This window comes from Kogia breviceps, chromosome 1, assembly GCF_026419965.1.
Source record: "Kogia breviceps isolate mKogBre1 chromosome 1, mKogBre1 haplotype 1, whole genome shotgun sequence".
Lineage (NCBI taxonomy): Eukaryota > Metazoa > Chordata > Mammalia > Artiodactyla > Physeteridae > Kogia > Kogia breviceps.
Window position 1 is genome coordinate 66,990,153 of NC_081310.1, and position 20,254 is coordinate 67,010,406.

At 48.5% G+C, this 20,254-nt stretch overlaps 1 protein-coding gene across 4 annotated transcripts in view; it reads right to left on the minus strand.

The window, feature by feature from the left end:
* ATP2B4 (ATPase plasma membrane Ca2+ transporting 4) overlaps positions 1 to 20,254 on the minus strand; it is a 93,008-nt gene that overhangs the window by 25,296 nt on the left and 47,458 nt on the right. For all 4 annotated transcript variants that reach the window (XM_059038211.2, XM_059038255.2, XM_059038237.2 and 1 more), the window contains exons 3-12: positions 11,499 to 11,696; positions 10,629 to 10,886; positions 10,036 to 10,161; positions 9,480 to 9,605; positions 8,306 to 8,341; positions 6,556 to 6,717; positions 3,628 to 3,842; positions 3,063 to 3,305; positions 2,072 to 2,313; positions 863 to 1,094 (exon numbers count right to left, since the gene is read on the minus strand). In XM_059038211.2, the coding sequence (XP_058894194.1) occupies positions 863 to 1,094; positions 2,072 to 2,313; positions 3,063 to 3,305; positions 3,628 to 3,842; positions 6,556 to 6,717; positions 8,306 to 8,341; positions 9,480 to 9,605; positions 10,036 to 10,161; positions 10,629 to 10,886; positions 11,499 to 11,696 (1,838 nt within the window). The remainder of the gene's footprint in view (positions 1 to 862; positions 1,095 to 2,071; positions 2,314 to 3,062; positions 3,306 to 3,627; positions 3,843 to 6,555; positions 6,718 to 8,305; positions 8,342 to 9,479; positions 9,606 to 10,035; positions 10,162 to 10,628; positions 10,887 to 11,498; positions 11,697 to 20,254) is intronic.

Sequence of the window (20,254 nt, forward strand, 5' to 3'; positions counted from 1 at the left end):
ATTGTGGGCAGGGGAGAGGCACCGTGGAAGCAGAACCATGGGGCATGGGCTAAGTCTGGTCATTTTTATATTGCTTGGTGCCACCTCGCTTCTGTCCTATCCATGATACTCACATTTGAATTTGCCTTATTGTGCCATGAGTTGAAGGGGAAATCTGCTTCAGGAGCCAGGTGTGAAAGCTTACTCTCCCGCTTACAATCTAGATTTCTTAGCAGGGAACGCCTGGCCTTTTGAGATTTTGCCACTGCCTTCCTTTCTAGCAGAAGTTTTAACCACCTTCCACCCCCCTGGCACATACTTCAACAATATCAATTCTTTTAAGTTTCCCAAATGCATGACACACTGTCATGCCTCTGGGTCTTGATGGTTGATAGTCTATTGGTCTGAACTTCGTAGAAGCAGAGACTTTTTCAAAGCCCTAGAATGGAGAGTAGTGCTCAGCTATTCTGGGGGTGCTCGACAAGAATGTGTTGCTTGAAAGAAGGTGGCTAGAGACAAAGTTGGTGTTCCAGTTAATTCCATCTCCTGACGATTCTTGAGTACCTAACAATAAGCCCAGTAAAACCTAAGCTTCTTACCCCTCAGAGAGCATGAACCATAGGAATGCCATTTTCTATCAGTTCAGTACTCTACAGCAGTTCTGTGAAGCAGGAAGCAGAGAAACGTCTATCCCAGCAAATGAGAAACAGTTAGGTAACTTGCCTAAGTTTCCTAAGTTACAACTAGAAGTGGAGCTAGTACCCCAGTACCTGCGACTCCTGGGTGGCCTCGCATTAGGTCACACTGGGCCGGCGCATGGGCCGGGGCCATTGGAAGACTTCCATTTATGTTTCCTAGCCCTTTTTTCAAGTCAAAGCCTCACCTCTGGGCGCACAGGATCCTCAATGCCCACCACTGCAATACAGGTCAGTTCAGTGAGGATTTCGCTCTCGTTGTCCCATGGGGGCTCTCCATCATTGAAATCCCGGTAAGCTATGCAGATAGTCCGGAGTCCCTCACAGGCCATGGGCTCGATGACGGTGCGGACCATCTCATCTCGGTCCTTATTCTTGAATGGCACTGCTTCCCCTTTCTTGTCCAGGATTCGATTACACCTGGCGGGGCACACAGTCAGAAAGCAGCATCCCCACCATGTGCCTGCATAGTCATTTACAGACATTCTGGCCACTCTGCATTACTCCTAAAGACACTGTTCTGTGGCCATAAATCTCCACTCATAACCCAAAGCTGAGCCCCTTTTTCCAAGGTGGGGTGGCCAGTAGGTGGGTAACGTCTAGGTGGGCAGAGCACTTGATTCTCCCATGTTCATATGTGAATACAATATCAAGGGTCATTTGTGGATCGCCTGCTCTTTTGAGCTTCACAAAGGTAGAGACACTTTCTCAATCCTCAGTATCTAGAGTGCTCAGTGCAGAGGGTGTTCTCAAAAAGAACGAGTCACTCGAAAGGGGGTGGCTAAAGCCAAGCTGGGGTACTGGTTTTTAGCTACTGGTCCTATATCCACATAGGTGATCCACATAGGTCACCTTTTAATGACCTATGGATCATCTAGCCACTTTGATTATGCAACTTCCTGTGATCAGAACTGAGAATAAAAAGGAAAAGGGAACGCAGAACTAACATTTCTAGTATCAATACTTGCTATGTGCAAGGCATTTTACATACATTGAATCACTTAATCAGAGTAACCCTGTGAGATGGGTGGGTATTATTATCTCTTTTCAGAATAGGAAATGGAAGTTTGGATTGCCTAGGTCTGAACCGTGGCTGTGCCATTAAGAGCTGTATCACTTCCAGCAAGTTACTGAACGTCCCAGCACCTCTGAATTCTCATCCGTAAAACAGGGATAATGACAGCATCTACCTCACTGAGCTGTGAAGAGTAAGTACAGTATCCAGAGTACTTAACAGCAAGGCTTGGCCTGAACCAAGCTCAGATGTTAGTCACGATGTCACCGCCTGGAAGGAGGGTTCACTCATCATCCAGGTGGATTCAGTGTGAGGCCTGGCACCCTGACCTCCCTGAGGGGAGGATCCTTAAGGGAGGAAGAAGCGGGGGAGGGGCGCTCACTTGCGCAAGATGATCTCAGAAGCACCCTTGCTGTACATGCGGTAGCCACCGCGGGGCTTCTCGATGACGGTGCTCATGGACTTGCGCACCGAGTTGAAGGTGTACACCTTGTAGAGCTTCTCCTCGGGCACCTCACTGCGCACGGCGTGGTAATCCTGCTTCAGGTCCGTGACGAAGCCCAGCAGGGCGCACTCGGTCTTGTTGCCCACCTGCCGTGGCAGGCCGCCCTCCTTCTCTGGAGGCTGAGAGGAAAGACACACGTGAGAGTGTTGGATGAGGTGCCGAAGCCGGGGAGAGAACCTAGGAAGGGAAGTACTCTGCTCGAGGCTTTCACACATGTACCCAGGGCCCGTGGGGGTGCCGACTGTGGTCCCTGAGCCACCCAGGGCTTGGGGATTTTTTAGTTGCCCTGGGGGTGGTGCTGCTGTCTCACCCTGTGTGGGTCTTATGCTAACGCTCTCTCTTAGTTTCTAGAAACTGAGTGATTTACTCCTGACCAGCATGAGGTCTCTTTTTATTTATTTATTTATATTATTATTATTTTTTAAGATTTTTTGATGTGGACCATTTTAAAAGTCTTTATTGAATTTGTTACAATATTGCTTCTGTTTTTTGTTTTGGTTTTTGGGCCCCAAGGCATATGTGGGAGGGGTCTTAGCTCCCCGACCAGGGATTGAACACACACCCCCTTCACTGGAAGGCGAAGTCTTGACCAGTGGACTGCCAGAGAAGTCCCAAGATCTTTTTAGAGATACTGCCTTTACCTGGTGATTGGAGGTCATTTCATAGCCATAGATTCCTACCTGCCTCCCCCTTTCCTTCCCATCTCCCAATCTGCTCCCGCAGATTATTTCCTAGTTTCACCCCAAACGTGTTCACTGGGGAGTGGGAGACAGGATGTGGGATGGCGATTCAGGCAGAATAAACAAGAGAAAATTAATGGTTCCCTCCACCTACCCATTTTAAGTGTCCTGGCAAAGGAGACGCTTACCAGAACCTTGGAGGTGTAGGCACTGTTGATAGAAATACCATTGACAATGAGGTCCAGGACCTTGGGCATGAGGACATCAGGGCTTGGGATTTGATGGTAAAGGGTTTCTCCGATATAAGCCTGCACCACAGTCATGCGGTTCATGGTCAATGTGCCTGTCTTATCGGAGCAGATGGCTGTGGCATTGCCCATTGTTTCACAAGCATCCAAGTGCCGTACCAGGTTATTGTCTTTCATCATTTTCTACAAAGGAGAAGAGAAAAGACTTCCCAAATACAGGTCCAAGGCCATTTCCTAGCCAGCACCTCTCCACATTTCATTCTCTGGTCCCACACAAAAATGCAGGATACCATTTTTGTAAATACTCTTAAGATTCTACTGGGTTACTTAAACGTTGATGCAACTGATCCAGATGGTCCTTCCAAAGTGCCAGTGGCTTCTGCTCCTGAAGGCATCACCCAGAGTTTATGAAGACAGAGCGGCCCATCCTTTCACCAGAGGCTACACGGTACCCTCCCCTCCGGTCTCTGTTCTGAAAGAAGACACGGTTTCATTCCAGTCTCACCTTCACAGAGTAAGCCAGTGAAATGGTGACTGCCAGTGGCAGACCCTCTGGCACAGCCACCACCAGCACAGTGATGCCAATGATGAAGAACTTGACAAAGTACTGGATGTAGATGGGAGTACACTCAGCCAGCCATGGTCTGCGCTGTATCACAAAGTTGTCGATCACAAAGTACAGAATCAGGATGAGAACTGTGATTGCAGACATGATCAGACCTGTCCAGGAAACAAGTCAAATGAACCCAGGCTTCAGGGTATTCCTAGGGCCCTAGCCAGAGATGGACTGCCATAAATTGTAGCCTTTGCTATCAATTTTTCAAATGACTATCTAAGTCATACCCAAAGCCCCTATCCATTCTCTGGTGCTTGTACATTACAGTGTAGGGGAAAGAGGTGGCTTTGCATTCTAAAGACATGGGTGCTGTTCTCAGCACTGCACCAACTTGACTCGTGGCTTTGGACTGGCCTTGACCCTCTCTGGGCCTATTTCCTCATTCATAAATAACAGGATTGGTCTAGTTTTCTAAAATAGCATTCTATGATTCTATCTCAGACCTACTCTCTTCCTACGAATCATAATGTAGTGACTATAGGTGCCTATTTCCTAGTAGTTTATCAATTTTAACTTCTTCCCTAGTAGCCTGAGAGTGTCAGGCAATTCACAACTTGTTCACAGTGTTGCCCTACGGTGTTAGCACATCACCTACGTAACTAAGCCTTACAGCGGTGCTTCCCAACCTTTCCCCTGACGTGGCATAGACAGAAGATGACAATAGTAACAACTATTAATATAGTGCTTACTGTGAGTCAGGCAAGCACTTCACAGGTATTAACTCATTTAACCCTCACAACAATCCTGTGAGATGTTACTATTATCATCCCCTTTTATGTGTCTCTCTAAGGCACAGAGAGGTTTTGGTATGGCACACTGGAGGGGGACCGACCATCCTGGTTTGCCTCAGACTGAGCCGTTTCCTGGGCTGTGGGACTTCCAGTGCTAAAACTGAGAAAGTCTCAAGCAAACTGGGATAGTTGGTCATCCTACATATCCTACAATGGAAGAATCTGCTCAAGATCAGAAAACAACTGGTCTAGGCGTTCCAACTGCCTTGGGTGCTGCCTGGCTACTCTTGAGGGCTGAGGCGATCAGTATTGGGGCATCTGTAGCTACCTGTGGCACAATATCTGGGAAACGTTCCACTTCAAATCATAGTTTGATTTGTGTCTTTGCTTTTCCTGAGGGCTCAGTGATTCAGAGGAATCAGAACAAGGCTAGAGGTGATTGTATCATTAAAAGCATATTCTTTTGTACTTTGCTTCATCAGGGTCAGGCCTAAGAGGTGAGGCAAGCAAGGCACCTAGGCTGCAAAATTTAAGGAGGCATTCACTCTCAGGGTGGTACAAGGCAGCTCACTCTCTTCCCGCTGGTCCTTGGTCTAGATGATATGTGAAATGAATCAACAGAGGAGACCAGTGGCTAGCCCTCAGGTAGCTTGTACTCCCTAAAGAATAAGGTAAGGAGCACAACAGTAGGATCTGTTTAATGTTTCAAACCCGTGTGCCAGGCTCAGCAATTTGATTCCACACTTGCAATTTATCTCACCTGTGTATTGTGTTTTTTAAAAAATTAATTAATTTATTTATTTTTGTCTGCGTTGGGTCTTCGTTGCTGTGCGCAGGCTTTCTCTAGTTGCGGCGAGCGGGGGCTACTCTTTGTTGCGGTGCGTGGGCTTCAGTAGTTGTGGCACGCGGGCTCAGCAGTTGTGGCGCACGGGCTTAGTTGCTCCGCGGCATGTGGGATCTTCCCGGACCAGGGCTTGAACCCGTTTCCCCTGCATTTGCAGGCGGATTCTTAACCACTGCGCCACCAGGGAAGTCCCTCATCTGTGTATTGTTTATATGCAAGAGACTTCATGGTGGTCAAAATTAGCTAGGTACTAGAACTGGATGAACAGGCCAGACTGATACTCTGTAAAACTCTCTGTGGTGCTTAAAATGTTCTCTATTTGCACTGTCCAATATGGCAGCCACTAGCCACACGTGGTTATTGACCAACTGAAATAGGTTAATGTGACTGAGGAGCTGAATGTTTAACTTGATCTAATTCTCATTAATTTCATGAATTTTTCATTAATTTAAATGGAAACAGCCACACAAGGTTAGTGGCTGCAGTAGTGGACAGCGTAGATTCTTGCTATTCAATGTGCGCTTAGCAGAGCAGCAGCACTGGCATCACCTGGGGAGCTGTTAGAAACGCAGAATCTCAGGCCCCACACAGAAATGTACTGGACTAGACTCTGACTGTAGTAAACAGAGAGGTGAGGTCGGCAAATAAACAGTGGGGAAAGACTGCAGTTTAAGGGATATGTGCACTGAAGGAGCAATCTTCCTTTGTTCCCTCCTCTAAATCCCCCGCCCCACCCCACCACTGAAAGAAGGCAGGAGAGAGGAGAGTGCAGAGGCAAGCAATGGAGAAGCTGCTTCCTCTCACAAAGCACAGGACCTCTGCTCTGCAAAGTGCCTCTTTAATCACTGTCTTCCTTTTCCCTCCAGTCCTTATTCTGAACTGATTGCTCTATGCCTGGCCATTCCTGTGCTAGGGAATTGCCCTCAGCAAACAACAGCCTTCTCTACCATTAAGGAACTTACAAGCCAATACACAAGCAGGTGAGTAGCTATTAAAGTCTTCCTTCTTGCTAATGTAAATCTCTCATTTGTTTGCCCTTTAACCCTAACACACAGGAAAACATCTCTCTCTGCAAAAGCTAAACAGTCGCAGAGAGAGGCACAGCTACCTGGACTGCACTAGCCACTTGGAATTTTCAGCTTCTTTCTGCCAGACCTGGTTGGTGTAGAAAGAAGGCAATCAAAGTAGCGAGGATCCAGAATAGCACTGATAAACAAACCAAGAAGGCTCCACCCTACTCACCAGCTTTCCCAATCTGTACAGCCAAGCGCGTCAGCTTGCCCTGCAGCACCGACTTCTCCTTTTTGGGCAGCTTGGCTGCCTTTTTCTCCTTTTCCTCATTGTCGATCCCCTCCTGGCTGTTGAGTGGCTGGATTTCCAAGGCCACTCCATCCTGAGTCTTTGCTAGGGTGTGCACACAAATAGGACAGGTAAGCAGGCAAGGTAGTAGCACTGAGTAGCAGGCAAGTGGAAACTAACAAATCCTTCTGTCTTATTCCTGGAATATACCTTGGACCCCTGACATCAGATCTGACCACCCTCACCCCATGCCAGACAGGGAACTTGACTTTGACCCTCTATTAGGGCTTTTGGAATGATATCTTAACAACCGGAGGTGAAATCTGGTGCTTTTAGGGTATGGATTTCCACTTTACTGGCAGCTTCCTGGCACTACCTCAGAGCCCCAAGCCAGGTATATTCCAGCAAGAGGATTAGTCATGCCACTAAGTGCTATTACCAACAACCATCCTTCCTGGAATTCAGTGCTTAATATAGTGAATCTTTACCGCAGAAGGGGGCTGAAGGGGAAGGCTGGTAGATATTCCTCGAGCACAAGGGTCCTAGTCAGCTCTTTGAAAGGTTCATCTCTCTCTCACTATATCTCTATCTCTATCTCTATCTCTATCTCTATCTCTATATCTATATCGACTGTCAAGGAAGAAACACAGACCCCAGACACAGGGTATTTTCCAGTTCCCTCTCATATTAGTTGAACGATAGGGGAAGGAAATCTCTTTTCTCCCCTGTCTGATGAAGGTAGGGGGGTACAGGGTGGGACCTAGGGGAAAAGGGAAGAAGCTGGTGTGAGGGACTCCCTGGAATAAGAGAAAGCCAGGATAAAGACAGACATATAAATCCACTTTGCTTTAAAAAGAAGAGTTAAAGAAATCTAAAATTAAAGAATTATTTTTGTGGAGCCCTGGTTCTCCGACATGATGCCTTTATTTCTAAAAACTACTATGATGTGGGTTACAAAAGGAAAGAATCTCTAGGAGCTGTCTCAAGAGAGCACTTCTTGCTGGTTCCTGGCACCCCTCCAATTTCACCCCTGCAAGCTCGACCCTTTTGGTTAGATGCCCTTCCGGAGATACTGTCTCTGCTGTCAGACTCACAAACAAGACAGAGACAGGATGTAAACACAGCCACCAAAAAAGCAACACACATCAGATTAGGAGGAAGAAAACAGACTGTGGAGAGAACAAAGAGAGAGGTGGGGAATGAGGTTACGGAGAAAGGGCGCTCTCCACCCCTGAGAAGACTAGCTGAGAAGGAATCCAGATCAGAAGAGGACACCGACGAGGAAGCCAACAAGAGGAGGGTGCAGGGACTGCCCATCCCAACTCCTTCCACCATAAGGACCCTGAAGTCTTCCAACCCAGAAACTGATGACCGTTGTTGTTTAAATCTGGCCTAGGGCAGTGAAGCAAAGAGTTCAGCACCCTGGGAAGAGCAGATGAATCTCACAGGCTCTCCAAGACTGACATGAGGTTCCTTGAGCCAACAGCAGGGGATGCTGTTGTCCCATCTTAGATTGGGTTTGAGAGCTTGAGACCACCCCCAGATCTCTGCACCTTCCTCAGGATAAGGCATCTGGGCCACAGCAGCAGATAACAAATTTATGGAGAGGAAAAGGGAGGAGGCAGATGGCCTGGGAAGGCCTGGTTTGAGTGTTGGCAGGTAGAGATGGTAAATGAGTGGGTGGAAAGGTTACCTTTGTTGCGATTTTCAGGGACTCCTTGTTTTTTACCTGTTTGAACAAGAAAGAAAAAAATGGGGTGGAGACCCAGAGTGACTTTTAAGAGATCAGATATCCAATGTTTGGGTCCTGCTCAGAGCCCAAAAGGGCAACAGCGAAGGGGGCTGAGTTGCAGGAAAGGGAATGTAAAGGAAGCTCGCATCTGTTTACCTCCATTTTCATTAGGGGTTCTCATGAATCCTTGGGGTATGGACCAGGCCACTCATGCAGGTGAGTGCACACCCACTTCTGAGCTGCTTTCTCCTGGAGCACAGTTCCTGTTGGGAGGGTGCTCGCGGCCTGAGTCACACCACTTGGAGAAATGGGGTGGGGGTTAGGAAGCGAGAGGTTTGAACTGTTTCTGCCTGGTGGCAAAGGCCCTGCAAGGTGCCTCCATGTCAGTTTACCAGCACCAAGCAAGCGTCCTCCTTATTCACTTGCAGGCAGCTACAGAAACGGATAGTCTAGCTCCTGAGTGAATGTGTTTTGTCTCCTTCTCATTAACTCCCCTTCCTTAAACAGCCCAAGATGGTCCTCCAGCCACCTGGCAGAAATCCTTCTCTCCAAGGGAAGAAGGAATTCTTAGGGAAAGGTGTAGATATGGTTTGGTATCCTTTTTTTGCCTTCTGTTTTTCCTTCTTTCGGGAACAAGTGAATGGCAAAGACAGGGCTAACTTTGGGGTAGACATTCCCTCTCTGTTCCCACTCTCCTGGCCGTGTCTCCCTTCCACTGACAGCCCATAGTTTCAGCAGGACTCCAGTTTATTCTCCTGGACAGTTTTCCCTTAGCCTTGATGATTCATATAATCCCCCACGTCTGAGGAAAAAAGGGGCAAAAGGGTCGGAGGACTACACAGAGGGGAGTTGAGCACCTCTCCAGCTCATTTGGGGCAGGCTTTCTACCTCATCCCTTTACAATAGACACAGGAATCAATGCAACCTGACTGGGGAGCCTAGAGCCAGGATCTGGTTTTCATTAGCACACTGTGGGGAGCCAGGGATGATACCCTTAGCTCAACAAGGGGTTTGGATATCTGCCTTCATCATCCTGCAGATTCTTCCAACCAGGTACTGCATCCAGATCTGCTCCCTTTCCTAGTTTGTCCATGGGGGTGGGAGGGAAAAGACTCTCGTCCCGAAAGCCCTTTACCTTTCTTCTTCTTCTCTTCCTCTTCCCCCTCACTGGCCCCCAAGAGGGTAAAGATGATTCCAGTCTGAGAGTTGATACCCACAGCAGTCACTACCATTCGGCCAGAACCTTCCATGACATGGGTCCCTAAATGAGAAAGAAGACGAGAGAAGTGTTGTTTTTTTATACCTGGCCATTCTTTGGTGTGAAACATAAACCTGGAAAAAAGCAATCCCTCTTTCTTCCTCTCCCATGGATAGTGATACACTCAGCAGACAGTAGGAAAAGATCAAGAGCAAGCAAACTGGGGGGTAAGGAAAACAATGTGCCTATAACTGCTTTAGGGTAAGGCTCCTTTCCCACCACCCATCCCCAGCCAGCAGAGCCCTTATAGCACCTGCTTCATAGGGAACCTCTTAAGGTTGCTTGACATCCTTGCATTCAACCCACTAATATGCTACTGCCTCAGCTGAACCTTGGGGCAGGGCCAGAAGGGAGAGCAAGGTCTGGATACGGTCTCTGTGGCTGACTGTCTCGGGGGAGGTAGAATGGGAACTGGTGTAGCCAGAGGGCATACCTGAGAGCAACATGGGGTCTCTCTCCAGGGACTTTTTGACATGGTCCGATTCCCCAGTCAGAGAGCTCTCGTCAATCTTGAGATCATTGCCTTGGATCAGGATTCCATCTGCAGGCAGCAGGTCACCTAGTACACAGAGGTGAAGGGGCAACAGGGAAAGAGGGTAGGTAAGGACCATCCAACCCCATCTCAGGGCTGCTCCCATGGGCCCTGCCTATAGGGCAAAGGCCCAGGGAGAATCTGGAGAGCATCTGAAAGACAACTTCAGCTCTGACAATCTGGGATAAGACTCCATTCCGGGTGTATTATGAATTCAAACAGTTACTGATCCCCAAACACCTTCCATGGCCTGAATATTATATACTTTTAATCTAAGACACACAGGGTACAGTCTAACAGTCTTTGGGAGTTTCAGTTCCTGCTTTCTGTGAATTTCTCTTCCATAACCTCCTTAAACTCTAACCTAGAAGCTAACACAATTTGGGGTCTTATCTTTTTGGGTCCTCAGCAATTCCAAGCAGCCCCCTTATGCCAAAGGACCTAGCCTTCAAATAGGGAGGGTGGCACAGGTACAGGAAACACAGAGCTCTCACCGTATTTGATTTGGGCAATGTCCCCCACCACGATCTCAGCCACAGGGAGCTGAATGATGTGACCATTTCGGATAACGGAGAATTTCTGTTCCTTTTCGATGCGGTTCTGCAGCCCCCGGAATTGCTTCTCTTTGCTCCAATCATTGAAGGCAGTCACTAGCACCACGATGATCACTGAGAATAAGATGGCGGCCCCCTCAATCCAGCCGGCTTCTGCCTCCCCTTCATCTTCTGGGCTAGTTACGGCTAGACCACACTCTAGCCCAGGGAAAGGAGAGAAAGGAAGGGTCACCTAGGGGCTTTTGTTGACATTAAAAATGGGGGTTGTGCTTCTGCAACCCCCCAGAATAGAAAGTCAGGGAAAGAGAATAACAGCTATTCTCTCTCCTCTCAGGATACTGGAGGACAGCAGGATTGGGCATCATCTCACAACCAATATAACTATTTATGTTTACCCAAAAGAAGCAAATGACTAAATAGCATGAAACGTGTCAATACAAATTACAGGCAAGTCACATATAAAGAACTTATGACTGCCAGCGTGGTAGCTCTCCCACTACTACTTCCTATGATGCCCACACAGCTGGGGGAACTCTGAGATGCAGGGCTTTGTTGGTTGAGTGAGCATAGAGGATTTAAGACATTCTGAATAAGGATTTGATGGGAAAAGGGGGAAAAGACCCTGGAATCAGGATAGGTTGGAAGAATAGCTTACTAGCTACTTGTTAGTTTCCTTTGGAGAACCCACTCTGGATAATGGGGGGGGGGGCATTTTTAAGCTATAATCTGTCAACGTGAATACTAAGTGCTTTTCGGTGGTGCTGGAAAGAACCCAGATCACAGTCATGCTGGTCTGTTCAAGATACCCACGTTCATTTTCTTCCCCAGGGGGGCGATAGAAGGACAGGACCAGGGAGATGATGGCTGCGATCTCCAGGATGATGAGTGTGACATCTTGAAGGGCTTCCCACACTAATTCTAAAAAGGTCTTGGGCTTTTTGGGGGGAATCAAGTTTTGTCCAAATACTTGTTTACGTTTCTCCAGATCTGCAGGGTTTCCAGATAGGCCTGAAAAAGACATAAAAGTGGAGCAAATGAGTGAGAAAAAAGGGGTAGAGATGAATGACAGAAGAAGGCAGTTAAAAGATCCGTTTAAAAAAGATACCTTGCTTCCCGATCTGCCCAAGTATGAGATCCAGTTAGGGTGACTGGTCTCTGTGGCTGACAGACTTTTTGCTCAGACTCAGGGGGTGTGAAACTTTCAGTCTAAAGATGGGGGCAAACCAAGACAAGTTGGTCACAGGGGCCACTCACTCCTCTTGGTCTCCAGGGTAAGCTAACCTAGACCTAAAACTTCATCTCTTCCTCGTGGAGTTTGCTCCAGGCTCCAGCACTAAGAGCACAAACATTAAAGTGTTTCCTGAGGGCTTCCCTGGTGGCGCAGTGGTTGAGAGTCCGCCTACCGATGCCGGGGACACGGGTTCGTGCCCTGGTCCCGGAGGATCGCTCCAGCACTAACAGCACAAACATTAAAGTGTTTCCTGAGGGCTTCCCTGGTGGCGCAGTGGTTGAGAGTCCGCCTACCGATGCCGGGGACACGGGTTCGTGCCCTGGTCCCGGAGGATCGCTCCAGCACTAACAGCACAAACATTAAAGTGTTTCCTGAGGGCTTCCCTGGTGGTGCAGTGGTTGAGAGTCCGCCTGCTGATGCCGGGGACACGGGTTCGTGCCCTGGTCCCGGAGGATCCCACATGCCGCGGAGCAGCTGGGCCCGTGAGCCGTGGATGCTGAGCCTGCGCGTCCGGAGCCTGTGCTCCGCGACAGAAGAGGCCACAACAGTGAGAAGCCCGCGTACCGCAAAAAAAAGAGAGAGAGAAAAAAAAAAAGTGTTTCCTGAGACTCACACAGAACTTTCCTCTCACACTAACATGTAAATGCTGGTCATGATTTAAAAACAGAGCTGGGACTTCCCTGGTGGCACAGTGGTTAAGAATCCATCTGCCAGGGCTTCCCTGGTGGCACAGTGGTTGAGAGTCCGCCTGCCGATGCAAGGGACGCGGGTTCGTGCCCCGGTCCGGGAAGATCCCACATGCCGCAGAGCGGCTGGGCCCGTGAGCCATGGCTGCTGAGCCTGCGTGTCCGGAGCCTGTGCTCCGCGACGTGAGAGGCCACAACAGTGAGAGGTCCGCGCACCGCAAAAAAAAAAAAGAATCCATCTGCCAATGCAGGGGACATGCGTTCGATCCCTGGTCCGGGAAGATGCCACATGCCATGGAGCAATTAAGCCCGTGTACCACAACTACTGAGCCTGTGCTCTAGAGCCCATGAGCCACAAATACTGAGCCCACGTGCCACAACTACAGAAGCCCGCGCACCCCAGAGCCTGCACACTGCAACTGATGAGCCCACGCACCACAACTACTGAAGCCCGCGCGCCTAGAGCCCATGCTCTACAACAAGAGAAGCCACCGCGGTGAGAGGTCCATGCACCACAATGAAGAGTAGCCCCTGCTTGTCGCAACTAGAGAAAGCCCGTGCACAGCAATGAAGACCCAACACAGTCAAAAATTAAAAAATAAAATAAAATGTTAAAAAAATAAAAATAAAAACAGAGCTGGCTTCCACCCACTGGCTCATACACAAAAGCCGGAAAGAATAAGCTATCTGCCCAAGGTCATGCTAGGAGGCTAGAAGACAGAGCCCAGCCAGTTGTCCTGTCCAAGTTTCAGTGGTTTCAGGAGATCAACAGAGTAGAGGCTTCGAGACTCCAACTTTGGGCATCCCCTTTTTGCACACAGCCATCCTTTCTGTCACACACAGAGGCATACATGCATAGACACACACACATCACTAAGAGGTACTACTGTTCTGCTAAGTACTATGTACTTAGAGATGTACTAGGTGCTAAGAGAAGTACTACTTAGACAAAGTACTAGGAGAAGCACTATTATTCAGGTGGAATAAAAAGAGAAAAATGAAGGTGAAGCCACTGAATTAGTACTCACTCCTTGATTATCAGCATGCTCCCCACTAACACACGTGTGCTTACATACCTGTGTGAGTGTGCACACATAGTCCAGGCATGTTGCCAGAGAGAAGAGTGAGGCAGAATTATTCCCAGTGTCTTCCTTATATTTAGGCCCTTCTCCTGGCCCCCTGGGGTGTTATACTTTAAGGGAAGAGGAGACAGCGTCTAACTTTAATTAATGCCAGGTGACATTTATCAAGTTGTTTACACAACTTGATTAGCAAGTCAGCCCTGGTTTTGGCACTGGACATTGTTGGCTATACCATGGGTTCCCTATAGGCAGGGTGAGGCAACCTTTGTCTTGAAAAGAGATCAGCAGCTGAGGAGGATTAGAATCAAAGGATGGGGACACTTAACACAACTTCACACAGAGGTGCAAGAAAAGCAGGTGACCGGAAGCTGCAAGGAGAAAATGGGGATACTGATGCCAGAGGACTTCTTCACACTTTAGTCAACGTGAAGGGCTACTCCACTGGTGGGGAATGGGGGCTTAGCAGGAGGGCAGACATCTATTCTCCATCTCCACTGAATAGGATGCAAGAGTGTTACTTTAAATGGCAAGGAGAGAGATTTGGATTAGAACTAAGGAAGACAGAGCAAGATTTTGAAAATGGGAAAATAGGTACCCAAGGGAGTATTGTTTGCAGGGTCCATTTCTCCACCCTAGAAACAAAAACCATCAGAAGAGGTACTTGAAATCTACCTGGGGACCCTGCCTGGAGGTAAAGTGGGGGTGTGAACTGGCACCCACGATTGTGGAGTGGGGACTGCAGACCACTTCCTCTTGCCAGGACTCAGGAGAGGGAAACAGGGGAAGTGGCACCTGATGCTCTTATCCAGGGCCTCCTGCCTTCTTGGGCCCAAAAGCACCACCCTGGCTGGAAAGCTGAGAGGCACAGCAGAGCTCTGCAGGGGAGCGGGTTTGGCCAAAGCACTAGAAGCAAGCTAGGCTGCTTGCCAGAGAATCCCTGCCTCCACCACTCTGAGAAGTCAGTTCTCAGCAGGAAAGAAAATCCAGGGCCTGGGAAAGGAGTGTTTCTGGGCAGGGCATCTTGATCCCCAGGCAGGCAGAGGCAGAGTTGCCAGGGGACAGGGCCTCGCTGGTTCTTTCTCTCAGGGACCTGAGATAGCAAGTCTGTACCAACTTGGAACTGCTGTGCTGGACGGCCAGGCTTGCTGGAGGGAAATAGGAGTTCTGCTAATTTGTTAATAATCTACCTAGGATGTTTCTCAAGAAAGCAGGATTCACAATGTAAAGGGAGGAGGTGTTATTCCCTCCTTAACAAGGGTGAGTAGATGACTATGAGGAATCAAGACATCAGATATTAGAGGTTATCATCAAGGGACATCCCACTAAGTGTAATGAAGGCCAAAATGGCATCAACAACAACAAGAACAGTCTAGCTAAAAGCACCCCATCTGAGGTAGCCCTGCCTCTCCCTGCTCTCATATTAATGCCTTGTAATCACCCTTGACTCCTCTCTCTCTCTCTCTCATCCACTGTATCCATTTAGTCAGGGAATCTGTCAGCTCTATCTTCAAAATATATCCAAGGTCCCCTCACTTCTCATTTTGCACAGCTCCCATCCTGGTCTAAGCCATGGTCAGCTCTCACCTGGACCACTGCGACTGTCTAACTGGCCTGCTGCTTCCACCCTTGCCTTTCTGTTCTCAGTCTCTTCTCTTTCCACAATGATCTCTTACAGCCCAACCCATGACACTCATCTACCCAGAATTCTCTGGTGCCTTTTACTTGGAATGAAACTGGGTACAGAAGACCTTATGATGGCCTATAAGCCCCCTTTATGAGCCCCCAGCCCCCCACCCCTTAACTCCTACCATTTTCCCCTTGTTCATTGAGATGCCATCAAGCTAGCCTTCCTGCCATTCTCTGCATGCACTAGACATGCTTTCTATTTCAGGGCCCCTGCACACGTTTCCTTTCTCAGATTCCTCTTCACTAGGTAGGTCTCATCCTTTCACCTCCTTTAGGTCTTTGCACAAATGCCACCTTCCTCGTGATGCCCACCCTGACCACCGTATTTAACACAGACTTTTCTGCCCCTAGCACGTTTGATCCCCTTATCCTGCTTACCTGTTTCCCTCTACAGGTCTTCTCTCAGAACAGATTATATACTTATCCTACGTTTTTCTATCCCCCTCCACAAGGGCAGGATTTCTGTCTTTGTTCCTTAGGTCTAGAACAGTGCTTGACACATAGTATGCACACAAATTTATTGAATGAACTGCATGAATGAGTAATAAATAAGATTGTGAACATTTAAGTGATTACAATTGTGCCAGATGCTTCACCAGGCACATTTGTGTCTTCTCACTGAAACACTGCAAAGCCCTGTGTAGTAGCTGCTATTAACCCCACCTCACATATAAGCAAACTATGGCCTGGAGAGGTTTTGTAACTACTCAAGTAAGTACGTGGCAGTCTATACCGCTCTACAGGAAGCAGCTGGATGCCAACCTACACACAGTGGGGCTGGGCTGTGGAGGCAGCTGCACTCAGCTGAGGCTTCATTCTGGTGTGACTAACTTGTCCTGGTTTGTCTAGGGCTTTCCAGGTTTTAGCACTGGAGCTCCTGCCTCCTGGGACGGCCCCTCAGCCCCAGGCAAACAGGGATGGCTGGTCACCCACCCTCCCTGATTTACCTCAGGGCAGGCCCACATGCTGCTTTTCTCTACACCTCTAGGCAAATCAGTCCTGTTCCCACTCTTTATTTACAACCCGGGTGAATGAGTCCCATCTTTTCCCGTCCTCACGGATGGTGACACCAGGTCTGTCAGAGTCTAACCTATGAATTTTGTATTCAATAAAAGGTTCATTATTGGCCTTTTTTGGACCCAAGCAAATGAAACAAGACAGGTTATGGAAAACAAAAAAGGTCAGGCCTTGCTCTTACTTAGATGCCATCAAAGTCACACGTTTACTTCCCTTTTACCATTTTCTCTCATCTCTCTGCTGCACCTTAAGTCACCCTACGCTCTTACAATAGCTACCTTAAGAAGACAAGCGGCTGCCCAAGTTCCCAGCATGCCCTGTGGCAGGGAGGGGCAGTTTGGGGCTGTCAGCGTAGTAGCCTTGGGAATCCTCTCTGACATGTGGCATGGCACAGGAAAGCCATGTGGGACTGGGAGCTCGTCTAATCCCCGATTTTGGACTTTCCATTCCCATTCTTCCTGCCCCCAAGAGGCTCTCAGGCCTTGATCTCAGCAGCTGTGATTTCACATAAATACTTGTCCAGCCCAGTAGGGGGTTTTAGTCCCTTATCTCCACAGTTGCTTCTAAAATATACCGCTTCCCGAAGAGGGGAAGGAAGACTTGGCAGGGAGAAAATGCTGGAAACACTGGAAAAGGGTTTCCCCTAAAAATACATCAAGAAAATGAGAAGAAACCTCGTCCCCAAGAACATAAGAGAGAAAATCCCAACCAAATCGGGAGTACATCTGGCCCGAAGTACCAGACTTAACACATGAGCTAGGAGAGGTGACAAGAATGTCAGTCTGTGAAGTCATTGCCCCCACCCCACGCTGGGGAATTACACAGCCCTGCCCAGGCTGGCGGGAGACGGAAAAAGCAGCAGTGGAAAATCTGTGTCTGCTATGAGCCTATGCGGGGACCCAAGGCTTGGGAGGAGAAGCAGCCCAGCCCTCAGTGGCTCCAGCAAGGAAGGACCAGGGCCAGCTTCCCTAGGAGGCCGAGGACAGTCGGCAGAGGCACCCCTTATCAGAGCCAGCTCAGGCCCAGAACGGGTGTGGCTGGCTTAGACATCATGAGGGACTTCCCGGCTGTCTGAGTTATGATACCTTGCCCATGGGACAGCAGAATCTTCTCCTCCAAAAATAGGATAAGGGAGAGGTTTCTCTGGGTTGATCTGAAGGCAATCCTGTTTGGCATGTAAGAACAGACATCAGAATACCTTTCAAGTCCTACCTTGAAAACCCTGGACTAGGGGGCAAAAGGGGAGAGTAGCCCAAAATCAACATAAGGACTGACAGGCTTCAGCCAGCTCCTGCTGCTATAACCCGTTGCCACTCCTCCGAGGATTCAGAGCAGTTTCCCTGCTTCTGCATCTCTAGCTTAACACACGCACAGCTTGGAGATGTGCTCTGTACCTGCTGGCCTTCCAGCCCCCAGAGAGAAGGCAGTCTCTCTAAGGTCACAACAGGAGGATGATGGACGTAGAGAATGCCCCTTTCTCACTCTCCATCCGAAAGCCCTGCCCTAGGTGGACAGCTTCCTCAGGGAATGTCTCCCCTTATCTGGCCCTCTGCTGTATGCCTTTTTTGAACACTCCAACTCTGGCATAGAGAAGAGACAGCTCCCCAGAGTGCCCTCCTCACCCTCTGCTCGGCCGCCCTCTCCCACGCTGCATGCACACACTCCCCTCCGGTGTCACACCCCCCCAGTACTCACACCTCAGAGCTAAATAAAAAGAGCGAAAGCTCCACTTCCGAGGGTGGATGCAACATCTGCCTCAGCCAAGGGGGGAATGCTATCTTTCTTCCTTCCCCTAGCTGACGGTTCAGTGCAAGGCAATGACAAGAAGGTTTAAAGCAAAACAAAACTCGCAAGAGTTTCTGCTGAGCTGCCAAAGGAACGTGGCACAAAAGGTTCTAGGCCTGGTGGAAGGGGAGAAAGCAGGGAGGGCTCTCAGGTTCAGGAGATGTAACTATTGTCCCTGCCTCCAGACTTCTCTACCCCCTGCTTGGTAGCATTATGCCAGCTAAGCCAGAAGCCCAACTCTGGGCAAGGAGGAGCTGGGTAGAAAAGAATTCACAGAGCCTTGGGGTTGGCCTGGGAAAGAGCAGGCCCATAGCTGTCACGCACGCTTGGCCAAATTCAGCCCTAGGCATATAACTCAAATGAGACAGGGAACTCCCAGGATGCAACGTGGAATTCCCTGCAGGGGGAGGAGGGATAAGGGAGGGCACTTTTTCTCTCCTGTCTTTCTCAATCATCTACCATACCACTGTTGATGCTGCTTCCCCCAGGTTTTGTGAAAACCTTTCCCACCCCTCTGCCAAGTACTAAATGTTTCACAGCTACTCACATCACAGTGTAGCTGCTCTCTGGCTGTTTGAGCTGGTCTGCCCATCTCTACCCCTTTTCCTCCCTCTAAGATATGCTTTTGGCATTGAGTCTCTGTCATACCTTAAACTTAATATGTCTGCCCAAAGTGTGATGGGCAGAGAGGACCACAGATTGGTATTCTCAGCAGTCATGCCCACATGAATTGTTTTTAGAATAATTTATTTGGCATCTTCCAGGTGATGGCTATGGAGCACAGGGCATGAGGAAAGAGAGGCAGCTTGGCCATGCTTCTAAGTCGAAATTGATGGACTCCTAAAAGTGGATTTTCTAAAACAGACTATAAGCCCTACAGATAGGGAGGAAAATCTCAGAGAAGCCAGTTGCCCATCTTCTTCTCATATCCGTTCCATCCCATATCCACTTGCCCATTTCTTTACATCCCCTGCAACATCAACATTCTCTAAAGCAGTGGTCTCTAAATGGGGGGCATGCATTCATCTGTTAGAGCGTGGGAAAGGTACTGGAACTTTTCGTATTACTTCATCCATTTCTATTTCTTGTAGATCCTATTATGTAAATAATATTAGTGTTAGAAGTACTGTAGGTGAACATTTATTGGGGCTACGTGTGCAATTTTCTTTCAGATTGACAATGCTACTAGAAATTGCAATCTCCCACACCGAGGAACAGCCCAATCCCAGTATGTCCCAGCTTATGGGAAAATGGATAGTTCCTGGTAGAACATGCCACTGACCTCAAAAGGCATGGCAACGGGAACACAGCTAAACCCCAGAGACCTTAAGGTGGCAGGAGATATTAACCTAAACCCTGCAGTTAATGAACCAAAATCAAACTTTCGGCTGTCTTAAAACAGATTCTTTCCCCCTCCTGCTGTTTACTCCCCAAAGAATCTCAGCTCCTCAAACCTAGTAGGTGCTCAGTAATTAGTCAAGGCAAAGATGCTTGCATCTTATGCCAGGAACATTTAGTAAGTGGTAGCAATTACCACAGAGCATGGCCAGGCCAGAGCTTCCCTAGGCAATCACATGATGGAGGAGTCCTATCTCTGACTCCTAGGCCCCCTTTTCCTTCCCTACAATCCCCTCAGCTTAGGTCCCTGTACTATGTGCTCCCATAATGCCATCATAACACTATGACAATATTTCTGAAATTGCCTTAATTTTTGTGTATCCTCTTATTGCCTGTAAGCTTTCTGGAAGGAAGAACTGTCCCTGTTGTGTTCACCATTGTGTTCCCAGCACCTGCTGGACATTAAATATTTGTTTAATGTGGTTGAAAAGAAATTAGAAACCCTCTGTATCCCACTGCACACCGTCAACTCTACAGAAGAGAAAAGGAATAGCAGGGTACAGAGGAAACATGAAACAGAAATTCCCAACAACATTCTTCTAGATCCAAATTCAACATAAATAGTCTTTAGCTTTCTGAAAAAATCCCACAGGTAATGATTCATTGTTTAGTCAAGGCTCCCCTTCTCTGCCCTTTCTCATCTGGGCCCAGACCTCCCCCCTAACTGTTGGCCTAGCTCCT